Raw genomic sequence first — 16,782 nt, forward strand, 5'->3', positions numbered from 1 at the left:
GAGGAGCAGGACCCCACCTGTGCAGAGGGTGAGGTGGGGGCAGCAGACAAAAGTGAGGATCCTCAAGCCATGCAGCCATGATGCATGTGCAACCCTCACATGAGTTAACTTTCTCCCATGATTCATCTTCAGTGATGCACTGATGCCATCTCGCCTCCCTTGTCGGTCAATTAGTCAACCAGCCAGGACCATCCTCACACCCTCCGGAGACCACAGACCAGACCAACTCCAAGGGAGACATCCCCGAGACGAGCATCGAGGAGGGGGTCACAGCTGTCACCTGCACCCTCCACCAGCGCAGATACTCGCACCTCGGTGGGATTAGCTAGTAGGCAGGCTTCTGAGTCACTCACTGGTGAGCACCTCACCACTGAAGATCCATAGCAGGTGGAGGAAGGAACGTTCCAGGGACTCAAAGGGATGCCAGAGCCCTGGACTCTGCTGAGCCCCGGCCAATGACATGGCCCTGGGTCCGTTTGTCCTAGAGCTGCTGGAGCTACAAAGGCAGAATCATGAGCATCAGTGAGGGTTGACGGCATCCTTCCTCGGACTGCAAGGCTGACTGGAGGAGTCCCATTGCCTTCTGTCCCAGGAAATCATGCCGTCACTCCTATACAATGAGGCCAACACTGGGAGGGTGGAGACCAACACTGGAAGGGTAGTGTCCACAGTGGAGACCTTGGTGCACTCCCATGGAGGGGGATGTCCGCTTCATAGTTTAGCTCATGACTTCCATGTCTGTCTGAGGATATGAGCTCCATAATGCAGGGCTTCAACTGCATGGTGCTGGCACGAGTGGGAATCCAAAAGTGTCAGCGCCGGAGGATGGCGGGGCTTCGGGTTCTCACTCGAGCTGCTCCTCTAGCTCAGGAGCCCCCAGTCACCAGAAAGGAAGAGGGATCGGCAGGAGAGTAGCTTGGGGCTGTCCACGAGATCATTGGGGTGCTGTGTCCATCTGACAACATCCCCCCCCCCCTTGTGAACAACACCCCTTCAGCCCACACACCGAGGGACAACGCTCTTGCAGCCTGAAAGTAGGCCTAGACCCTCCAGTCCAGGCCGCCCAGGGAACGCCTGAGAAGTTCATCTTGGGCAACAGAGTGAGGAAGTCAGCAGGCCACCTCAGCTGTTGATCCTTAGGGATAGACATAGCAGGAAGGTGGGAAAGAGTAAGAAATAATAGGTATCTGGTGGGCACGGGTGAACCTAGGCACCAGTAGAGATAAGTCGCCATTGTAATATTGCACTTGTATTAAAAATCACTTTGTACACCCATACTGATCCTCCACGCTGCCATGCTCCACAAACCCCCACTCACACTCAGTGGTGCTTCATTCCTGTGGAGTATGAAAAACGTAGTGCTATGTCTCTTCCACATTAATGCAATAAAGCCGTGCCACTGCTGACACGGAGCCCCCCCCCCCCCCCCCCCCACACCTAACCCCATCCATGCAAGGTTAAAACTAAACCCCTAACATCAACACTCAGGCTTCTTATTCTGTCAGTATTCTCAAGTGATGAGGATGGCAAGAACTGATAAAGTGTTAAGATTCTGTCCACCTCGCACTTAAATGGAGCAAAGCACCAGAACCCATGACCAAAAGGAGGCAGTCGCAACTGAGATTTGTCCCCCAATGTCTCTGAACCACAGGATAAGCCCGTTCATTGGCAGGATGTGTTCAGGTCTCTGTTTTTTTAATATATATAAATTTAGAGTACCCAATTATATTTTCCAATTAAGGGGCAATTTAGCATGGCCAATCCACCTACTCTGCACATTTTTGGGTTGTGGGAGCGAAACCCACACAGACACTGGGAGAATGTGCAACCTCCACACGGACAGTGACCCAAAGCCGGGATCAAACCTGGGACCTTAGCGCCGTGAGGCAGCTGTGCTAGCCACTAGGCCACCGTGCTGCCCTGCATCTCTGTTAAGCAGGAGTCAGACATATCGCTGAGGATGAGAGGCACATTGCTCTGTCCTCATTGCAAGTCATCATCATTCCCCTGCAGCCAATCATTTTAGCACCCTGTAGCCACCATGACGATGACCTCCGCAGATGCCTCCGTAGTGAGTGGATGTCAGACCCCCGGGGTGGGACAGGTCTTCACAGCCTAGTCCAAATCAAGAGTCAATGAGCATGTTCCTCGCCCTGCATTCCATACAAGCACTTGCCATTGGCGAAGGCCCTTCCTCCCCTTCACCGCTCTCCTCGGCATCTTCTTCACCTGAGGAGATGTGACGCTCCTCCACGTCCTCTTGGTCCAGCTGCTCTCCTCACTGCAGTGATGAGTTTTGCAGAGCGCAGCAGATCACTATGATGCAGGACACCCTCTGAGGGCTGTCTTGAAGGGCTCCTCCCAATCCGTCCATGCACTGCAACAGCATCTTAAGCAGTCCAATCACCTGCTCAACCGGTGTTGGTGCATGAGCCTCATATTAGCACACTGGTGTCATCAGCCACTTCCTGAATGTGTACCCGTATCCCCAAGGAGCCATCCCTCCAGCCGCTGCTCTCCCTCAAAAATGGCTGGGATCTGCGGGCACCCCATGATGTAACTATCATGAATGCTCTCGGGGAAATGAGCGTGCACGATGTGCATCATGTGGTCAGATGATCTTGATAGTGAGGGAGTGAAATCCCTTGCTTTTCAGAAATGGCGCCCCATGCTGCCTTGGGGAGTGCAGTCACTTGGGTGCAGTCAATAACACCCTGCACGTGGGATATGCCTGCTATGTGGGCGAAACCCATGTCCCAGGTGTCCTGGCTCACCTGGGCCCGGTCCAAGTTGATGTTCATATGGGCCCTCGCAAATGGTGTTTCAGTGAACCCTTATGCATGCACAGGTCACCCGTGTGGACCTGAAATGAGCCACTGGCATAAAAGTTCAGAGTGGCAGTAACTTTCAGGGCCACTGGTAATAAGTGATCTTCCACTCCATGTAGTGCCAACTCTTACATCACCTGGCACAGGTGATCCACAGTCCCCCAGGACAAATGCAGTCTTTTCCGACACTGAAACTCTGACATCTGGAGGTATGACGTTCTGCGCCGGAATACCCGTGATCGGTAATGTCTCCTCTCTGGTTCTGCCATCTGTAGCCCTGCTTCCGGAAGATCAACAGGCCCTGTCTCTCCCTCTGCATCGGGCTGTTCCTGGTCCAAGTGCAGCGTCATGTCAATGTTGCTGCTGCATTACCAGCTGGACTGGTTCCATGATTCTCCAGAATCAAAAACTGAAAGGAAGTGAATATCAAAGTGAGTGATGAGGAGTCCTAACGATGCCCTCACCCACAGCCCTCTCAGGATCTTGGGGATCCACCCATGTAAATCCCCCTATGTGAGGGCTTTTCCAATGAGCCTCTTTCCCTTTTATTAACTCGGTCGTGTAGTTTCTGCTCTGATGGTCGTTTGCTCACTATTCACATCAGCTTGAAAGGGTAGTCATTACCTTGCTTCAATATTCAGAAATATGAAATTGTTGGCTGACAAATGCAAAACTTTAAGTGAACACACATAGATACTCAGGGCTATGTAAATTGATGCATGGACTTTCCTTTCCATTTCATATTTCCTTAATTCTAATATTTATAATGTATTGGAACTTCCTTGCAAAAGATCAATAATACACAAGTGTCTTTCCCCACCTGGAAGAAAACGAATCATCGACGAAATTCATAGGTTTCAAGCACTGCCAAATTACTCAAGCTGCACCAAAAATTGTCTGAACATAGAGACGTTGGTTCTCCGAAAAGACCAGTAGTAGAATTTTTGATTTTGTGAGTAAAGTAAGGCTATAATGTAATTAAAGAGATGAGACATGTGATTAAAACTGAAGGCAAAGCTGCGATTAAATTACAGTCTTTCATTTGCTGCCACCTATCCATGAATTCAAAACATATGTTTTTGTGGGTAAAATGTATACAAAATATACACTTTATTTTTGATATAAAGATCATGCTTGTGACTTGTTTTTGTCTTCCTTCCCATTTATCCACTCCTCTTCTAAGGCACTGGATTTCCACAGTACTGATCCACGTAGACATTATTCCTGTGTGATCCTCGGCAATAATTATGTAAGCAAAGGGACACGATAGCCAACCTGATGTGCACAAAATGGTACTTCAGCAGAGTTGCTGCATAATGATCAGAAACCGGATCCTTGCAAGACATTATTTGTCACTCTTTGACCCTCGACCTGTGAGGGCCAGTGGTGATAGGAGAGGGCCATTAAGAACAGTTGTAGTGAGCCTACCATCTTGGGCTGAATGGAAACCTTTACAGTTGTGTAATTCTCAGCTGAGATCATCGAACAGAACAGACTGTAGTTTAAGTTGGTGACCTTATCAATGACACCTGTGGTAATTTCTATAATTGAGGTGATCAGAAGGCCGAGGGCAGCGGATGCGTCGCAGAAGGCCGAGGGCAGCAGATGCACCGCAGAAGGCCGAGGGCAGCAGATGCACCGCAGAAGGCCGAGGGCAGCAGCTGCGTCGCAGAAGGCCGAGGGCAGCAGCTGCGTCGCAGAAGGGCGAGGGCAGCGGATGCACCGCAGAAGGGCGAGGGCAGCGGATGCACCGCAGAAGGGCGAGGGCAGCCGATGCACCGCAGAAGGGCGAGGGCAGCGGATGCACCGCAGAAGGGCGAGGGCAGCGGATGCACCGCAGAAGGGCGAGGGCAGCGGATGCACCGCAGAAGGGCGAGGGCAGCAGATGCACCGCAGAAGGGCGAGGGCAGCAGATGCGCCGCAGAAGGGCGAGGGCAGCAGATGCGCCGCAGAAGGGCGAGGGCAGCAGATGCGTCGCAGAAGGGCGAGGGCAGCAGATGCGCCGCAGAAGGGCGAGGGCAGCAGATGCGTCGCAGAAGGCCGAGGGCAGCAGATGCACCGCAGAAGGCCGAGGGCAGCAGATGCACCGCAGAAGGCCGAGGGCAGCAGCTGCGTTGCAGAAGGCCGAGGGCAGCAGCTGCGTTGCAGAAGGCCGAGGGCAGCGGATGCGTCGCAGAAGGCCGAGGGCAGCGGATGCGTCGCAGAAGGCCGAGGGCAGCGGATGCGTCGCAGAAGGCCGAGGGCAACGGATGCGTCGCAGAAGGCCGAGGGCAACAGCTGCGTCACAGAAGGCCGAGGGCAGCGGATGCATCGCAGAAGGCCGAGGGCAGCGGATGCATCGCAGAAGGCCGAGGGCAGCGGATGCATCGCAGAAGGCCGAGGGCAGCGGATGCATCGCAGAAGGCCGAGGGCAGCGGATGCATCGCAGAAGGCCGAGGGCAGCGGATGCATCGCAGAAGGCCGAGGGCAGCAGATGCATCGCAGAAGGCCGAGGGCAGCAGATGCATCGCAGAAGGCCGAGGGCAGTGGATGCATGGGAACACCATCCCCTGCCAATCACACACCACCCTGACTTAATATCGCCGATTCTCCAAAGGGTCAAAATACTTGAACTCCCTTTCTAACAGCGCTTTCAGAGTTCCTATAACACATGGGCTGTAGCAGCTCATATACCTCCTCAATTCGGGATTGGCAATAAATGCTGGCCTAGCCAGTGACACTCCCATCACATGGCCAAATAAATAAATAATGTGAAGTAGCATATTTATTGTGATCTTTCACTAGATAGCTTTGTTTTTGATTTTTTAATTTTGACTTTTCATTGGGAATATAATTTTTAATCTGCTTACGTATTCAATCAACCATGGCCAACTCTCCTTTCACACCTATGTAATTCACTTTATTTGCAAATTTTATTTGTGATTGGAGTATGTTGCTTTTAAACTTAATATGAAACTCCGTATAGTATGACATTCCGTATAGTATAATTATTATTTCCTCGTGGATTTTTTACTGTGTGATTACTAATTAACTGTGCTTTCTTATAAAGTACTAAATCTTGTGCTTTCTTATACAGTACTAAATATTGTGGCAATCTTCTAACTTGTGAGATGATGATTTGCACCTTGGTGATCAAGTCTATTAAGCATTGCCTGGTGTGGCTTAGAAACTGCTCCCGCGTGGCAATCTGAACCCATTATCTTTTTTAGCCGCAAATAGGCAGCAAAGGTGCACAAGTTCCTGTCCTCCGTTTCCTCTGGGCCCTCTTCTCAGCCCAGTGCTTTTTGTATCTGCTTGCCTCTTCCAAACAGTCAGCATCCAATGGTCACAATTGTCAGCAACTGTCTCCCAGTTGTGTGTCAAGATCACCATCTTCATATCTCATTTGCAGGTATCCTTGTAGCAGAGATAAGAATGCCCAGGAGGTCATGACCTAGTACCCAATTCACTGTACAGAAGGTCTTTGGATATATGGCCACCATCCATTTAATGACCGTGGCAAAGCCAGTGCAGAAGTTGTCAACTTAACAATGAGTGGAATTAGCATGTTCCAGCATTCTGAGTCGGTAAGCTTGTCCTGCCAAGAGAGGTCCAGTATAGGTCTGAGATAGCAAAGGGGGAAACGGTTCAGCTTTTTCGTCTGCCTAGCATATGGTGACCAGCTCTCGCCATTGTGGGGGGAGTGCACTGAAGACACAGGCATGGGCCCACACCCACTAACCTCCCCACCAAATCCAACAATGCTCACCCTTCCTTTTCAACAATGCACACACCATCCCCAGCCACTGATAATGCGCGCACCGCCAGCCCCCCCCCCCCCCCCCCCCCCCCCCCCGATACGCCGTTAACCACTTGGAATCCCTGACTTCTATTCTGTCAGTGTCAGATGAGGCAGCAATGTCAGGGGTGTGGTGGCATTGTTCAGGGTAAGGAGTGGAGTGTGAGCCAGGAGAGAGTTAAGAATTGTCGGGGCAAATGAGCTTTGTTGGAGGAAGGTGAAAAATGTTGGTGGGAGGCTGTGCTATATTGCAGGTTAGAACATAGAACATACAGTGCACCGATCCACTTAAGCCCTCACTTCTACTCTATCCCCGTAACCCAATAACCCCTCCAGACCTTTTTGGTCACTAACGGCTATTTATCATGGCCAATCCACCTAACCTGCACGTCTTTGGACTGTGGGAGGAAACTGGAACACCCAGAGGAAACCCACGCAGACACGGGGAGAACGTGCAGACTCCGCACACAGTGCAGACTCTAACCCAGCAGGGAATCAAGTCTGGGATCCTGGTGCTGTGAAGCCACAGTGCTGGCCACTTGTCCTACCTTTCTGCCCATTACAGGACATTTAAAAACTCTGCAAGTTTAAAAGCATGTCTTCAGTTCATGACAAATTAGGGGATCTGGCGTCACTATAGTTATGAAGTGCCATTTGGCCTCCTGACCTTGCTCATTGGACTCAAACTGGAGCTTGACCAGAAGGATGATAAATTGTAGTGTTAAAAGTAAAGCAGGTAAATTAAATCACAGTTAGCAGCAAATGCTTCCACTCCGCTGCTGGCTAGAAGTTCTGGGCCAGTGTTTCTACCACCTTAAGTCAAAATTATACAGCTAAATTTGTGGATTGCAGCTGATTTAATTTTTATATTTATTTTCATGTACAAACTCTCTGTCGCACCAAAGATTAAGATTTGACCAGCTCTTTCTGTTTCTATTCTGTCAATGCAAAGTGTGTTTCGTCGGCAGTCAACTGTTCTTGAATCCCTTGTCTTATTTCAGCAAATTTTCAGTGATCAGTCACTAATCTTAAGCATGAGAGTGAAGTCATCAGGACAGCAAGTCTATAATGTATACTCTTCAATTGGTTTTTGTCACATGTAGGTTTATAATCTTCCAACACAAAGTTCTGCAATTAATTTCCCTATCTCTTACTACTATGAAATTTGAATATCCTTGATTTGCGCTGCTATGTGACCAAATTAGATTAACATTGTAATATAGGAAGCTCACGTGTACTTTGTGTTGTGTGTGTGCGTGTGTCCTATGAGGCTATAGCTAAATATCTTGATCAGGTGGAAAGCTGCGAACAGCAGAATTTTTAAAAGGTAATTAGGTACTTAGCTGATCTAAATTCTAGCGACCATGGGACCCATCTTTGGAATGCTTTTTTCAATGAAATAAGCTTGAACCAGTGAACATTCTTCTCCATCTGGAGAACTTGTCATATTTTGTTCTGTTTACCTCAAGATTTTATTTGTGTACTGTTGAGGTGAAGAGGGTGGCTGGGTTAAGGATCTGAGTTAAAGATAGTTTGTTTTGTAGTATGTTTACAGGTGATGTCACTTAATTGGATCATTTTGGTGATTGAACTTTTAAATTTATTTCTAGTTATAAGAACTAAGTGTATGTTCATCTCCTGGCCAACACCTTCATAATATCTGAACTGCTGATTCATTTAATTTATGGTGATTTTTACATGCTGTGCACAAATTGGCTGCTGGTTTTTTTATATAAAATTAATTGCATTGAAAAGTTATTTAAGATGTTTTCAGAGCTATGATAATGCAGAGTGTAAATGCAAATATATGTACTCATTCTAAGGAATGTCCTTATTTATTAAATGCTCTGGCAGAATAGTTGAGAAAAAGTGTTATGAGAACCACAGAAAGTGCATAACAAACATTTTGATTTGCCGTCTTGGAATGTGTCCTGGAGCAAAGGTACAGTATGAAAAACGACAGTTGCAATCCACCTGGCCATTACAGATAAATGTTTACACCATGGCATTTGTCGAAAAAGACCAAAATGAAATTAAATTAATTTAGATTTAAATGATTACTAAAATTTTACCTTTCCTCTCTCTTTGTCTTTACATAGGTGGTTCAGGCAGCTTAATGAGCATTTTCATCTGAGAGGCTGTTCCTATGTTCTGTACAAACCTCATGGGAAAAATAGAACAGCTGGAGAAACTGGTACGTGAAATGCATTATTGCTTTATTAAAATATTCATTAATCCAATAATCACTGCATGCACCTACTGAAGTTTTAAAATGTATATATCTTTGTGTTATGCAACATCTAAGAAATTGCCTCTAATGGGAAAATAAGCGATCAATTTTTCATCGAAGGAAGGGGTATTGATCTTGCAAAAGGAACGTTTTTCACTTTTACTACCAATGTCAATTTGAGATCAGGTCAGCATAGATTTGATGTGGATATGATGAGTGAAAAAAATAGAAAATAAAGATTAAGGAAACAATGGGGATAGAGGAAACAATCTAAAATTGATTAACTTAATGTGGAGCCAACAAGGCTGTCAAGTGCCCAGTGGAAAATTAGGTATTGTTCCTTAAGCTTACATTGAACTTCATTGGAACGCTGATGGGGACCACGTGCAGAGAGGCCAATGTGTGAGCAAGGTAGAGAATTAAAATGACAGACAAGTGGAAACTCAGAGTCATGCTTGTAAACTATACAGAGCTATTCTGTAAACTGGGTTGGTCTCCACAGTACAGAGGAGAGCGCAGCGTGAGCACTCAAAACAGTATGTTAAATAGAAAGATGTAGGAGTAAATCACAGTTTCATTTGGAAGGAGTGTTTGAGGCCTTGAAAGTGAGAAGCGAAGAGTTGAAAGGACAGGTGTGCATCTCCTGAGCTTGCATGGAAAGGTTCTGTAGGAAGTGGAGCAGTTGCTGAGGGTAATTGAAGACTGGTCACGAGAGAATTGTCCCATTGGAATGCTGAAAGGGGAGGCAAATATTTGTTTGGTGGAGATATCCCACTGGATGTGGTGCAGAAATGACAGAAGATGATTGCCGCGATTTTTGTTTCAGTGCCTGTTGGTCTTTTTACCTAAGGCATTTTTCAAAGAAGTGGGCAAATTGGTCACTTTGTTTATGTGAGGGGAAAGGTAGCCAGGGTCAGGAAGGTGGTCCTACAGAGTGGGTGACAGACAGGGGGGCTGGGCTTTCCAAATTTATTGTATTACTATTGGGTGGTGAACACAGAATAGGTGAGGAGTTGGGTCGTGGGGAGCGGGGTTAGGATGGAGGGTGGGGATCAGGATGGAGATGGGTCTGTGTTGGGGTCGGGGTTGAAGGCGCCGATAATGGTGCCACTTCCGATGGCCCTGGAAGTGGCCAAGGCCACTTCCTTAAATACTCTGGGAGTCCGGTGATGGTGGCAGTGCTCAAGATGTGGAAGCAGTTGAGGCAGCACTTTAAGTTGGGGTCTGGGTCAGGGGAGATGCCTATCAGGGGGAATCACCGGTTCGAGCCGGGGAGGCTGGATGGGAGGAGAGGGGGATCAGGGTATTAAAAGACTTTTTCCGGGGGGGACGTTTTCCGAAGTTGGGGGAGAAGTATGGGCTGGGGCAAGAGGAAGGGTTTTGATACCTGCAGCTCTGAGACTTTACAGCGAAGGAGGTTCCAAGCTTCTCAATAGCTCTGGCCCCCTCATTGTTGTAAGAGGTATTGATGGCAGGGGGATTGGAAAAGAGAGTGGTGTTGGTGATTTACGGGAAGATTCTGGAGGAGGAGGCGTTCACTCTTTGTAGCACCTCACAACACAAACCTTCTTCCATTACCTCCCCCAACTCTTCTTCCCACTTGGCCTTAATCCCTTCTATGGACACCCCGTCCTCCTCCAGCACTTCCTTAAAAAATGCCTTGGATAAGGCACTGAAACAAAAACAAAAATCGATGGAACACATTCATTTTGATCGCATGCACCCGGCCCACCAACGATAGAGGGAGGTGTCCCACCGTGCCAAATCGGCTTTTACCCTCCCCACCAAACTAGTAAAATTGTACTCCCCACGTGTACCCCCAAATACCTGAAGTGGGTTGCCGCCCTGCGAAATGGCAGCCTCCCACTCAGACCCCCACTCCTGGTTGGGACACCATAAAACCTCTTCCCCAAATTTAGTTTATACCCTGGAAAATGATCCAAATCTTTGGAGAAGTCCCATTATGTTCCCCGCCGACGTACTCCGCTCTGAAATATACAACAGTAAATCGTCCACGTACAAGGATACCCTATGTTCTATCCTCTCTTCCCCCCCCCCCCCTCCCCCACCCCCAAACTATCCCTTCTGTGGCAATGGCTGATGCAAATAGGAGGGGGACATAAGACACCCCTGCCTGGTACCCCAGTGCAGAGCAAAGTACTCAGAGCTCATATTATTTCTGCGGACACTTGCCATCAGTTCCCTATACAATAGTCGTACCCATTCTGTAAATCTTGGCCCAATCCCGAATCTTTGTAGGACCGCGATCAAGTACCCCACTCTACCCAATCGAATGCTTTTTCTGCATCTAGCACCACCACCACCCCTCGTCTCATTTCCCTTGGCCGGCGTCATAATCACGTTTATTAACCTTCTGACAATCGAGAATAACTGCCTCCCTTTTAAAAATCCTGTCTGGTCTCCCCTATCACCTTCAGAAGGCACCCCTCCAGCCTAGCCGCCAGCACCTTTACCAGTATCTTGGCATCAACATTCAATAACTATATGGGCCTATACGATCCACAGTCCCTTCGGGTCCTTGTCCTTCTTTAACAACAGGGAGATTGAAGCCTGTCCAAAGTTTGTGGTAGTTCCCCCCCCCCCCCCCCCCCCCCCCCATTGCCTCCTCAAACATCCCTACCATCAGCGGCGGCAAATTTGTCTTTGAATTTCTTCTAATACTCCACTGGAACCCATCTGGCCCTGCCACCTTCCCTGATTGCATCTTTCCAATTGCCTCCTTTTACCTCTTGTTCCCCCACCGACTCCTTCAACCTGGCCCTATCTTCCTCCTCCAGCCTCAGAAACTCCATCCCGTCCAGAAACTCCCGCATCCCTCGTTCCTCTCCCATTGGTTCCGACCGAGACAGCTTATCATAAAACTCCTCAAACACCCTATTAATCTGCTCCGGAGCCATTACCAATTTCTCCGGCACATCCCACACCTGGACTATCAACCTTTCGCTTTTGTAAATTATTCTATATTCCAGCTTTGCACATAGACAATTCACAGCTACATCAGTATCCTACTTCCAACATCAGCCATATTTATTATCTTAGACTTGAACTATCAGTCAGTGTTTTCCAATTATGGGCAATATTGTGCTGTAACCTCCTGCCACTTATCTACATTTTCTTTTTCTGAATTTGTCTTCTCAATGTGTTGACCTGTGCTGGGTACAGTTCTGCATGCACTGTTCAGTATCTTGTGACCTTTGACACTGTTGAGGGATGTCACAGCCAAGATGTGTACGCAATTGCACTTCCAAAAATAAGTTATTAGGTTCAGGAATGAGAAATCCATAGGATTGTTCTTTGTGCCTCTCCTTCCCTAAGCCAGGTCACTGAGGCAAATGATAGTATCCTTTCCACTACCCAAGCTGACCTGGTGATCACATTTTGTCTTCCATATTTTGGCTTGACCAATTTTAAACACACTGATAATCTACTGAAGCATACCTACTGAAGCATAATGATAACTGCTCTGTTTGTGGCATGTTGAACATAGATCGTGTAATATTTGACTCATATTGACATTCCAGCTGAAGGGGCGTTAATGAAATTAACTCGAGGACTTCAGGATGAGTCTATGGCTTTTATCTACCATTGCCAAAATCATTACTTCTGTCCTATTGGATTTGAGGCTACTCCTTTAAAAGCATCCAAAGCATTTCGGTGAGCATGTATATCTCATAACTACTCTGCGTCTTCTCCGGGCAGCATGTCAGTGCTCCTGTTTGAATATGGATTTCAATATTGCACTGCAAGAAAACACTGATTTTGTTTCATTTTAATCATTAGAACAGGAACAGTCAAGAAGAAACTTAAATACTGTTTTTTTCCATTTAACAATTAATTGCCAATATACTTCTATAAAGTTTAATGTATAACAGGTTCTAAAAATACAGATCAAAGCGTATTACTGCTAAACTCGACAAATTTTAAATTTTAAGGAAGTGAATAGGTCATATAAATTTTAAATTGGTACCATAAATATTGTGACACTTAACGTACTAATTAGCTAACGATAAATGAACACCACATTGCAAGAGCCTCTTACTACGACACTAAAAGGTTAAGAAAGGGCGGCACGGTAGCCCAGTAATTAGCACTGCTGCTTCACAGTGCCAGGGCTCGTGGTTCAATTCCTGGCTTGGGTTACTGTCTGTGCAGGGTCTGCACATTCTCCCCGTGTCTGCGTGGGTTTCCTCCCGGTGCTCCGGTTTCCTCCCACAAGTTCCAAAAGATATGCTTGTTAGGTGAATTGAACATTCTGAATTCTCCCTCAGTATACCCGAACAGGCACCAGAATGTGGCGACTAGGGGATTTTCACTGTAACTTCATTGTTTAATTTAATGTAAGCCTACTTGTGACAATAATAAAGATTATTATTATTACCAGCATCACCTCAAAAAGATGTTTTAGTAAAGGTAGTTAAATTACATTTCATCAGTGGTCACATTTTTAAGCAAACAGTTCATTTTCAAAATAAATGTAGTTCTGCTTCAATGAGTTTGTGGCGTTGAATTCCATCCACTGTGTGTACATTTTAAATTATTTTTGTTCTGTTTTCTAAAACGCAACTGGTGGAAATAATGCCACTACTTACCTTGACAACCAATCACGAACACCTTTTATTAATCTTATCAGCACTAATGGAGGAATAAAGCTCGAGCTTATTGAATTTCTGCACAATTGTAATCTCCCATTCCCAGTAAATTACTAATAAACCTATGATGCACCTTTTCTATTTCTCTGATTTGATTCCCAAGCTATGTAATATTCCAACAGTGACCTAATTAGGGTATTGTATGAGTTCAGTATAATCTCCTTGTTTTTATTTAAAAGCAAAGGTTTGGTTTGCCTTTTTATAACATTATCTATAAGCGTGGCTGCATTAATCCATTCAAAATCTTACTATTTAAAGTGTATTTCTTTTCCCCATTCTTGATACTAAAATATTTTATTTCACATTTTGTTTCTAAATTGAGTGACAGCAGTCACTCGTATGCCTGTAGTACTTGCAGAGGAGAAAAGAGAAAAATATTTTGTTTCCAATTGTGTATTGTATGTGTCTTTTTTTGCCTTTGATAACAGAGGGAGGCTCCCCCTTGATGAAATGGAATTTTGGATTTTAATAGGTGAACCAAGTAAGAAACATCCAGCCATTCACTGCAAAAAGTAAGTTTGACATTTTAGACATTATGGCTACGCTCCAGTCACCTGGTGGCACAGCTGGGTAAACTGGTAAAAACCTACAGATCAGCAAGGAACAAGGTTTGATCACGAGTCAGTGCTGTGATGGCTATCTCAGATGGGTATAGGAGTTCTGTTCTTGGGTGCCCACCAGTAACTGCGTGCATAAACAAGCATCTAAAGAGAAGTTAGGGTTAAATCTGGTGATGTCTGCAGTCAAAGAGCTCTGTCCAATCTCATTGAATAAAATGGTCACTTGAACAACAGGGCAGTTAAAGAATCACCCCAACAAGGAGTTAACGCCTTGAGGGAGAACTCCGGAGGAAAAAAATTGGTCTCCACATGTCTGGCCTACATGTGACTCCAGACCCACAGCAATGTGGTTGACTCTTAACTTCCCCCTCAAGGGCAATTAGGGATGGGTAATAGATGCTCGCACAGCCTGCAACGTCTACATCCTATGAACAAAGTTTTAAAAATCCTTTTGAAGAAATTTCTCCTCCTTTGTCTTAACTCGAAGACCCCTCATTCTGAGACTGTGACCCCATGTTCTAGATTCCAGAGGAAACATGTTTTCAGCATTTGCCTTATCAAGCCACTTAAGAATTTTATATGTTACAATGAGATCACCTCCCATTCTACTAAACTCCAAGGAATATACTCACTCTTCATTGGACGATCCCCACAACCCAGCACCAATCTAGTGAACTTTGCAAGCCTCTCCCTAAGGAAAGTATGTCCTCCCTAAGGTAAGGGGACCAAAACTGCACAAAGTTCTTTAGGTGTGATTTCACCAATGCTCTGTATGATTGTAATACAACATTTTGTCTGAAAAGCTAACATGCCATTTGCCTTCCTGCATGTAAACTTTCCATGATCCATGTCCAAGAACCCAGATCCCTCTCAATGCAAGCATTTCCACACCCCTCGCCATTCAAAAAATATTATAGTGGACAGCTTCACACTTCCTCAGTTTTTATTCCATCTATTATGTTCTTGCCCATTCATTCAGCCTTTTGTGTCTTCATGAAATATTGTACAGAACAGGGAAATTATTCTGTACCTTCAGCTCTGTACCAGCCAAAAGAATCAACTAAAACATTGTAAGTGTTATTATTTTTAATTGCATCTTGAGGATGTGTCAGAAAAGTGATGTTAACCACAATGAAGGTCAGCCTGACATCTTATTAATAATCATTTCTCTGTCAAGTATCTCTGTTTAGATGTCAGAGTAGCCTACTACTGCAGGGGAATGTGGCAGGATTGTATACCACTGTCATAAATAGAGCATCGTCAAGAGCCGTACTCCCAAGCTCCCTAACATTGGATTTGGGACCTGGTTTCAAAAGACAATGCAGCTTGAAAATATCTTTTCAGCTGATAAAATGTAGAATGCACAGCAACAAACTCAGTTTTAATACACTTACCCTTTATATGTGTGTGTGGACGTGTTTGGATACTTATTAAATGAAATTAAGTTCTAACTTCTGATCCATGTGAGTGATATCCTTGTGTTTCACCTTCCATCTGGCTGCACTTTTGTAAATATGACCATTGAGATAGTTTCTTCTCAGTGAGGTTTTTGGATTGTCTTTTGAAACGTTGGAGGCAGACTACTTTGCCTTGCTAATCATCATCAGAAGCAAAAACAGAATATCCTTGCCACAAATAATTTTACTGCCTTCATGAATGATACAAGCAGCACAATGGATTGATAATTATTTGCCCCTGTGGTCTATTACTCAGGAAATGATAATGGTTGGCAGATACTTCTCCATAGTAAGGGAAAAAGCAGTTCCTGCCAGTAAATCCAAGAACATCACTGGTCATTTGAACACTCCAGTAAATCCCCTCTTGCGCAGTTATGCTGGAGAATTGCTTTCTCAATTGTTTCACCTATGTACGTCTAAATATCAGGAGGGAAAAGGCAACCTGGGAGCAAAATGGAAAGCAATATCGAAACCAAAATAAAAATAGATTTTGTCCAGTGAAACTGAATTTGAATTCAGTGAAACCTCCTGCATGCATAATTTGCACTATTTTATCCTTCATAGAAAATGAAACTGGATTCATTAACAGAATTCAAGTGGGATTTTTTTTTACTTCTAATAGCCAAACAGCATAATTTTACTTAACTTGACAATGTAAATTATGCAGGAATACATAATACTGTATATATAAACCAGTGATAACTAGAATAAATGAGCAGATATTTACTGTCAAAAAATTTCCCAAACTCAAACAAGACTGTTTATTCTCACCCCCTTTATCTAGTATTCAGACAAGATAATACAAACACAAGGAAATGTTTTTATGGGCGACTATAAATTGAGACAACTCCAATAATTTCATAATTTGGGGGAAAATTAATTACTTAACAGGCACAGTTCTGAAACTGTTGCAAGATATCTTAAAAGAATGTTCTGATTTAAAACTTACTGAAATAATTATCCTATCTCTTTTCTGTCCCTAACCTCACACCATCTTACCTCATAGTTGCTATTTTGTAACCTTTTATGGAGTTTTGAATTGAAGAAAGTCAATCCACTGCTGTAAACTGGTTCTACAATTTCGCATCATAAAGAGCCGAATTTCCAAGCTCCCTAACATTGGATTTTGGGGCTGTGCCAAACATTCACAGGGGAATCCCTCTCAAAACTTTACAGTTGCCTAGAAGTACTGACTTCCTGTCGGCAATTGCTCTGCGCTGGGAACCATCCAAAAATGCAACTGAAATCGCTAACTTCAG

The 16,782-nt window shown here is 45.2% G+C and overlaps 1 protein-coding gene across 1 annotated transcript in view; it reads left to right on the plus strand.

The window, feature by feature from the left end:
• ercc5 (excision repair cross-complementation group 5) overlaps positions 1-16,782 on the plus strand; it is a 178,571-nt gene that overhangs the window by 55,102 nt on the left and 106,687 nt on the right. Inside the window, exons 6-8 of the mRNA XM_038817949.1 lie at positions 8,706-8,800; positions 12,379-12,511; positions 13,935-14,018. Of these exons, the coding sequence (XP_038673877.1) occupies positions 8,706-8,800; positions 12,379-12,511; positions 13,935-14,018 (312 nt within the window). The remainder of the gene's footprint in view (positions 1-8,705; positions 8,801-12,378; positions 12,512-13,934; positions 14,019-16,782) is intronic.

This window comes from Scyliorhinus canicula, chromosome 14 (genome assembly GCF_902713615.1).
Source record: "Scyliorhinus canicula chromosome 14, sScyCan1.1, whole genome shotgun sequence".
Taxonomy (NCBI): Eukaryota; Metazoa; Chordata; class Chondrichthyes; order Carcharhiniformes; family Scyliorhinidae; genus Scyliorhinus; species Scyliorhinus canicula.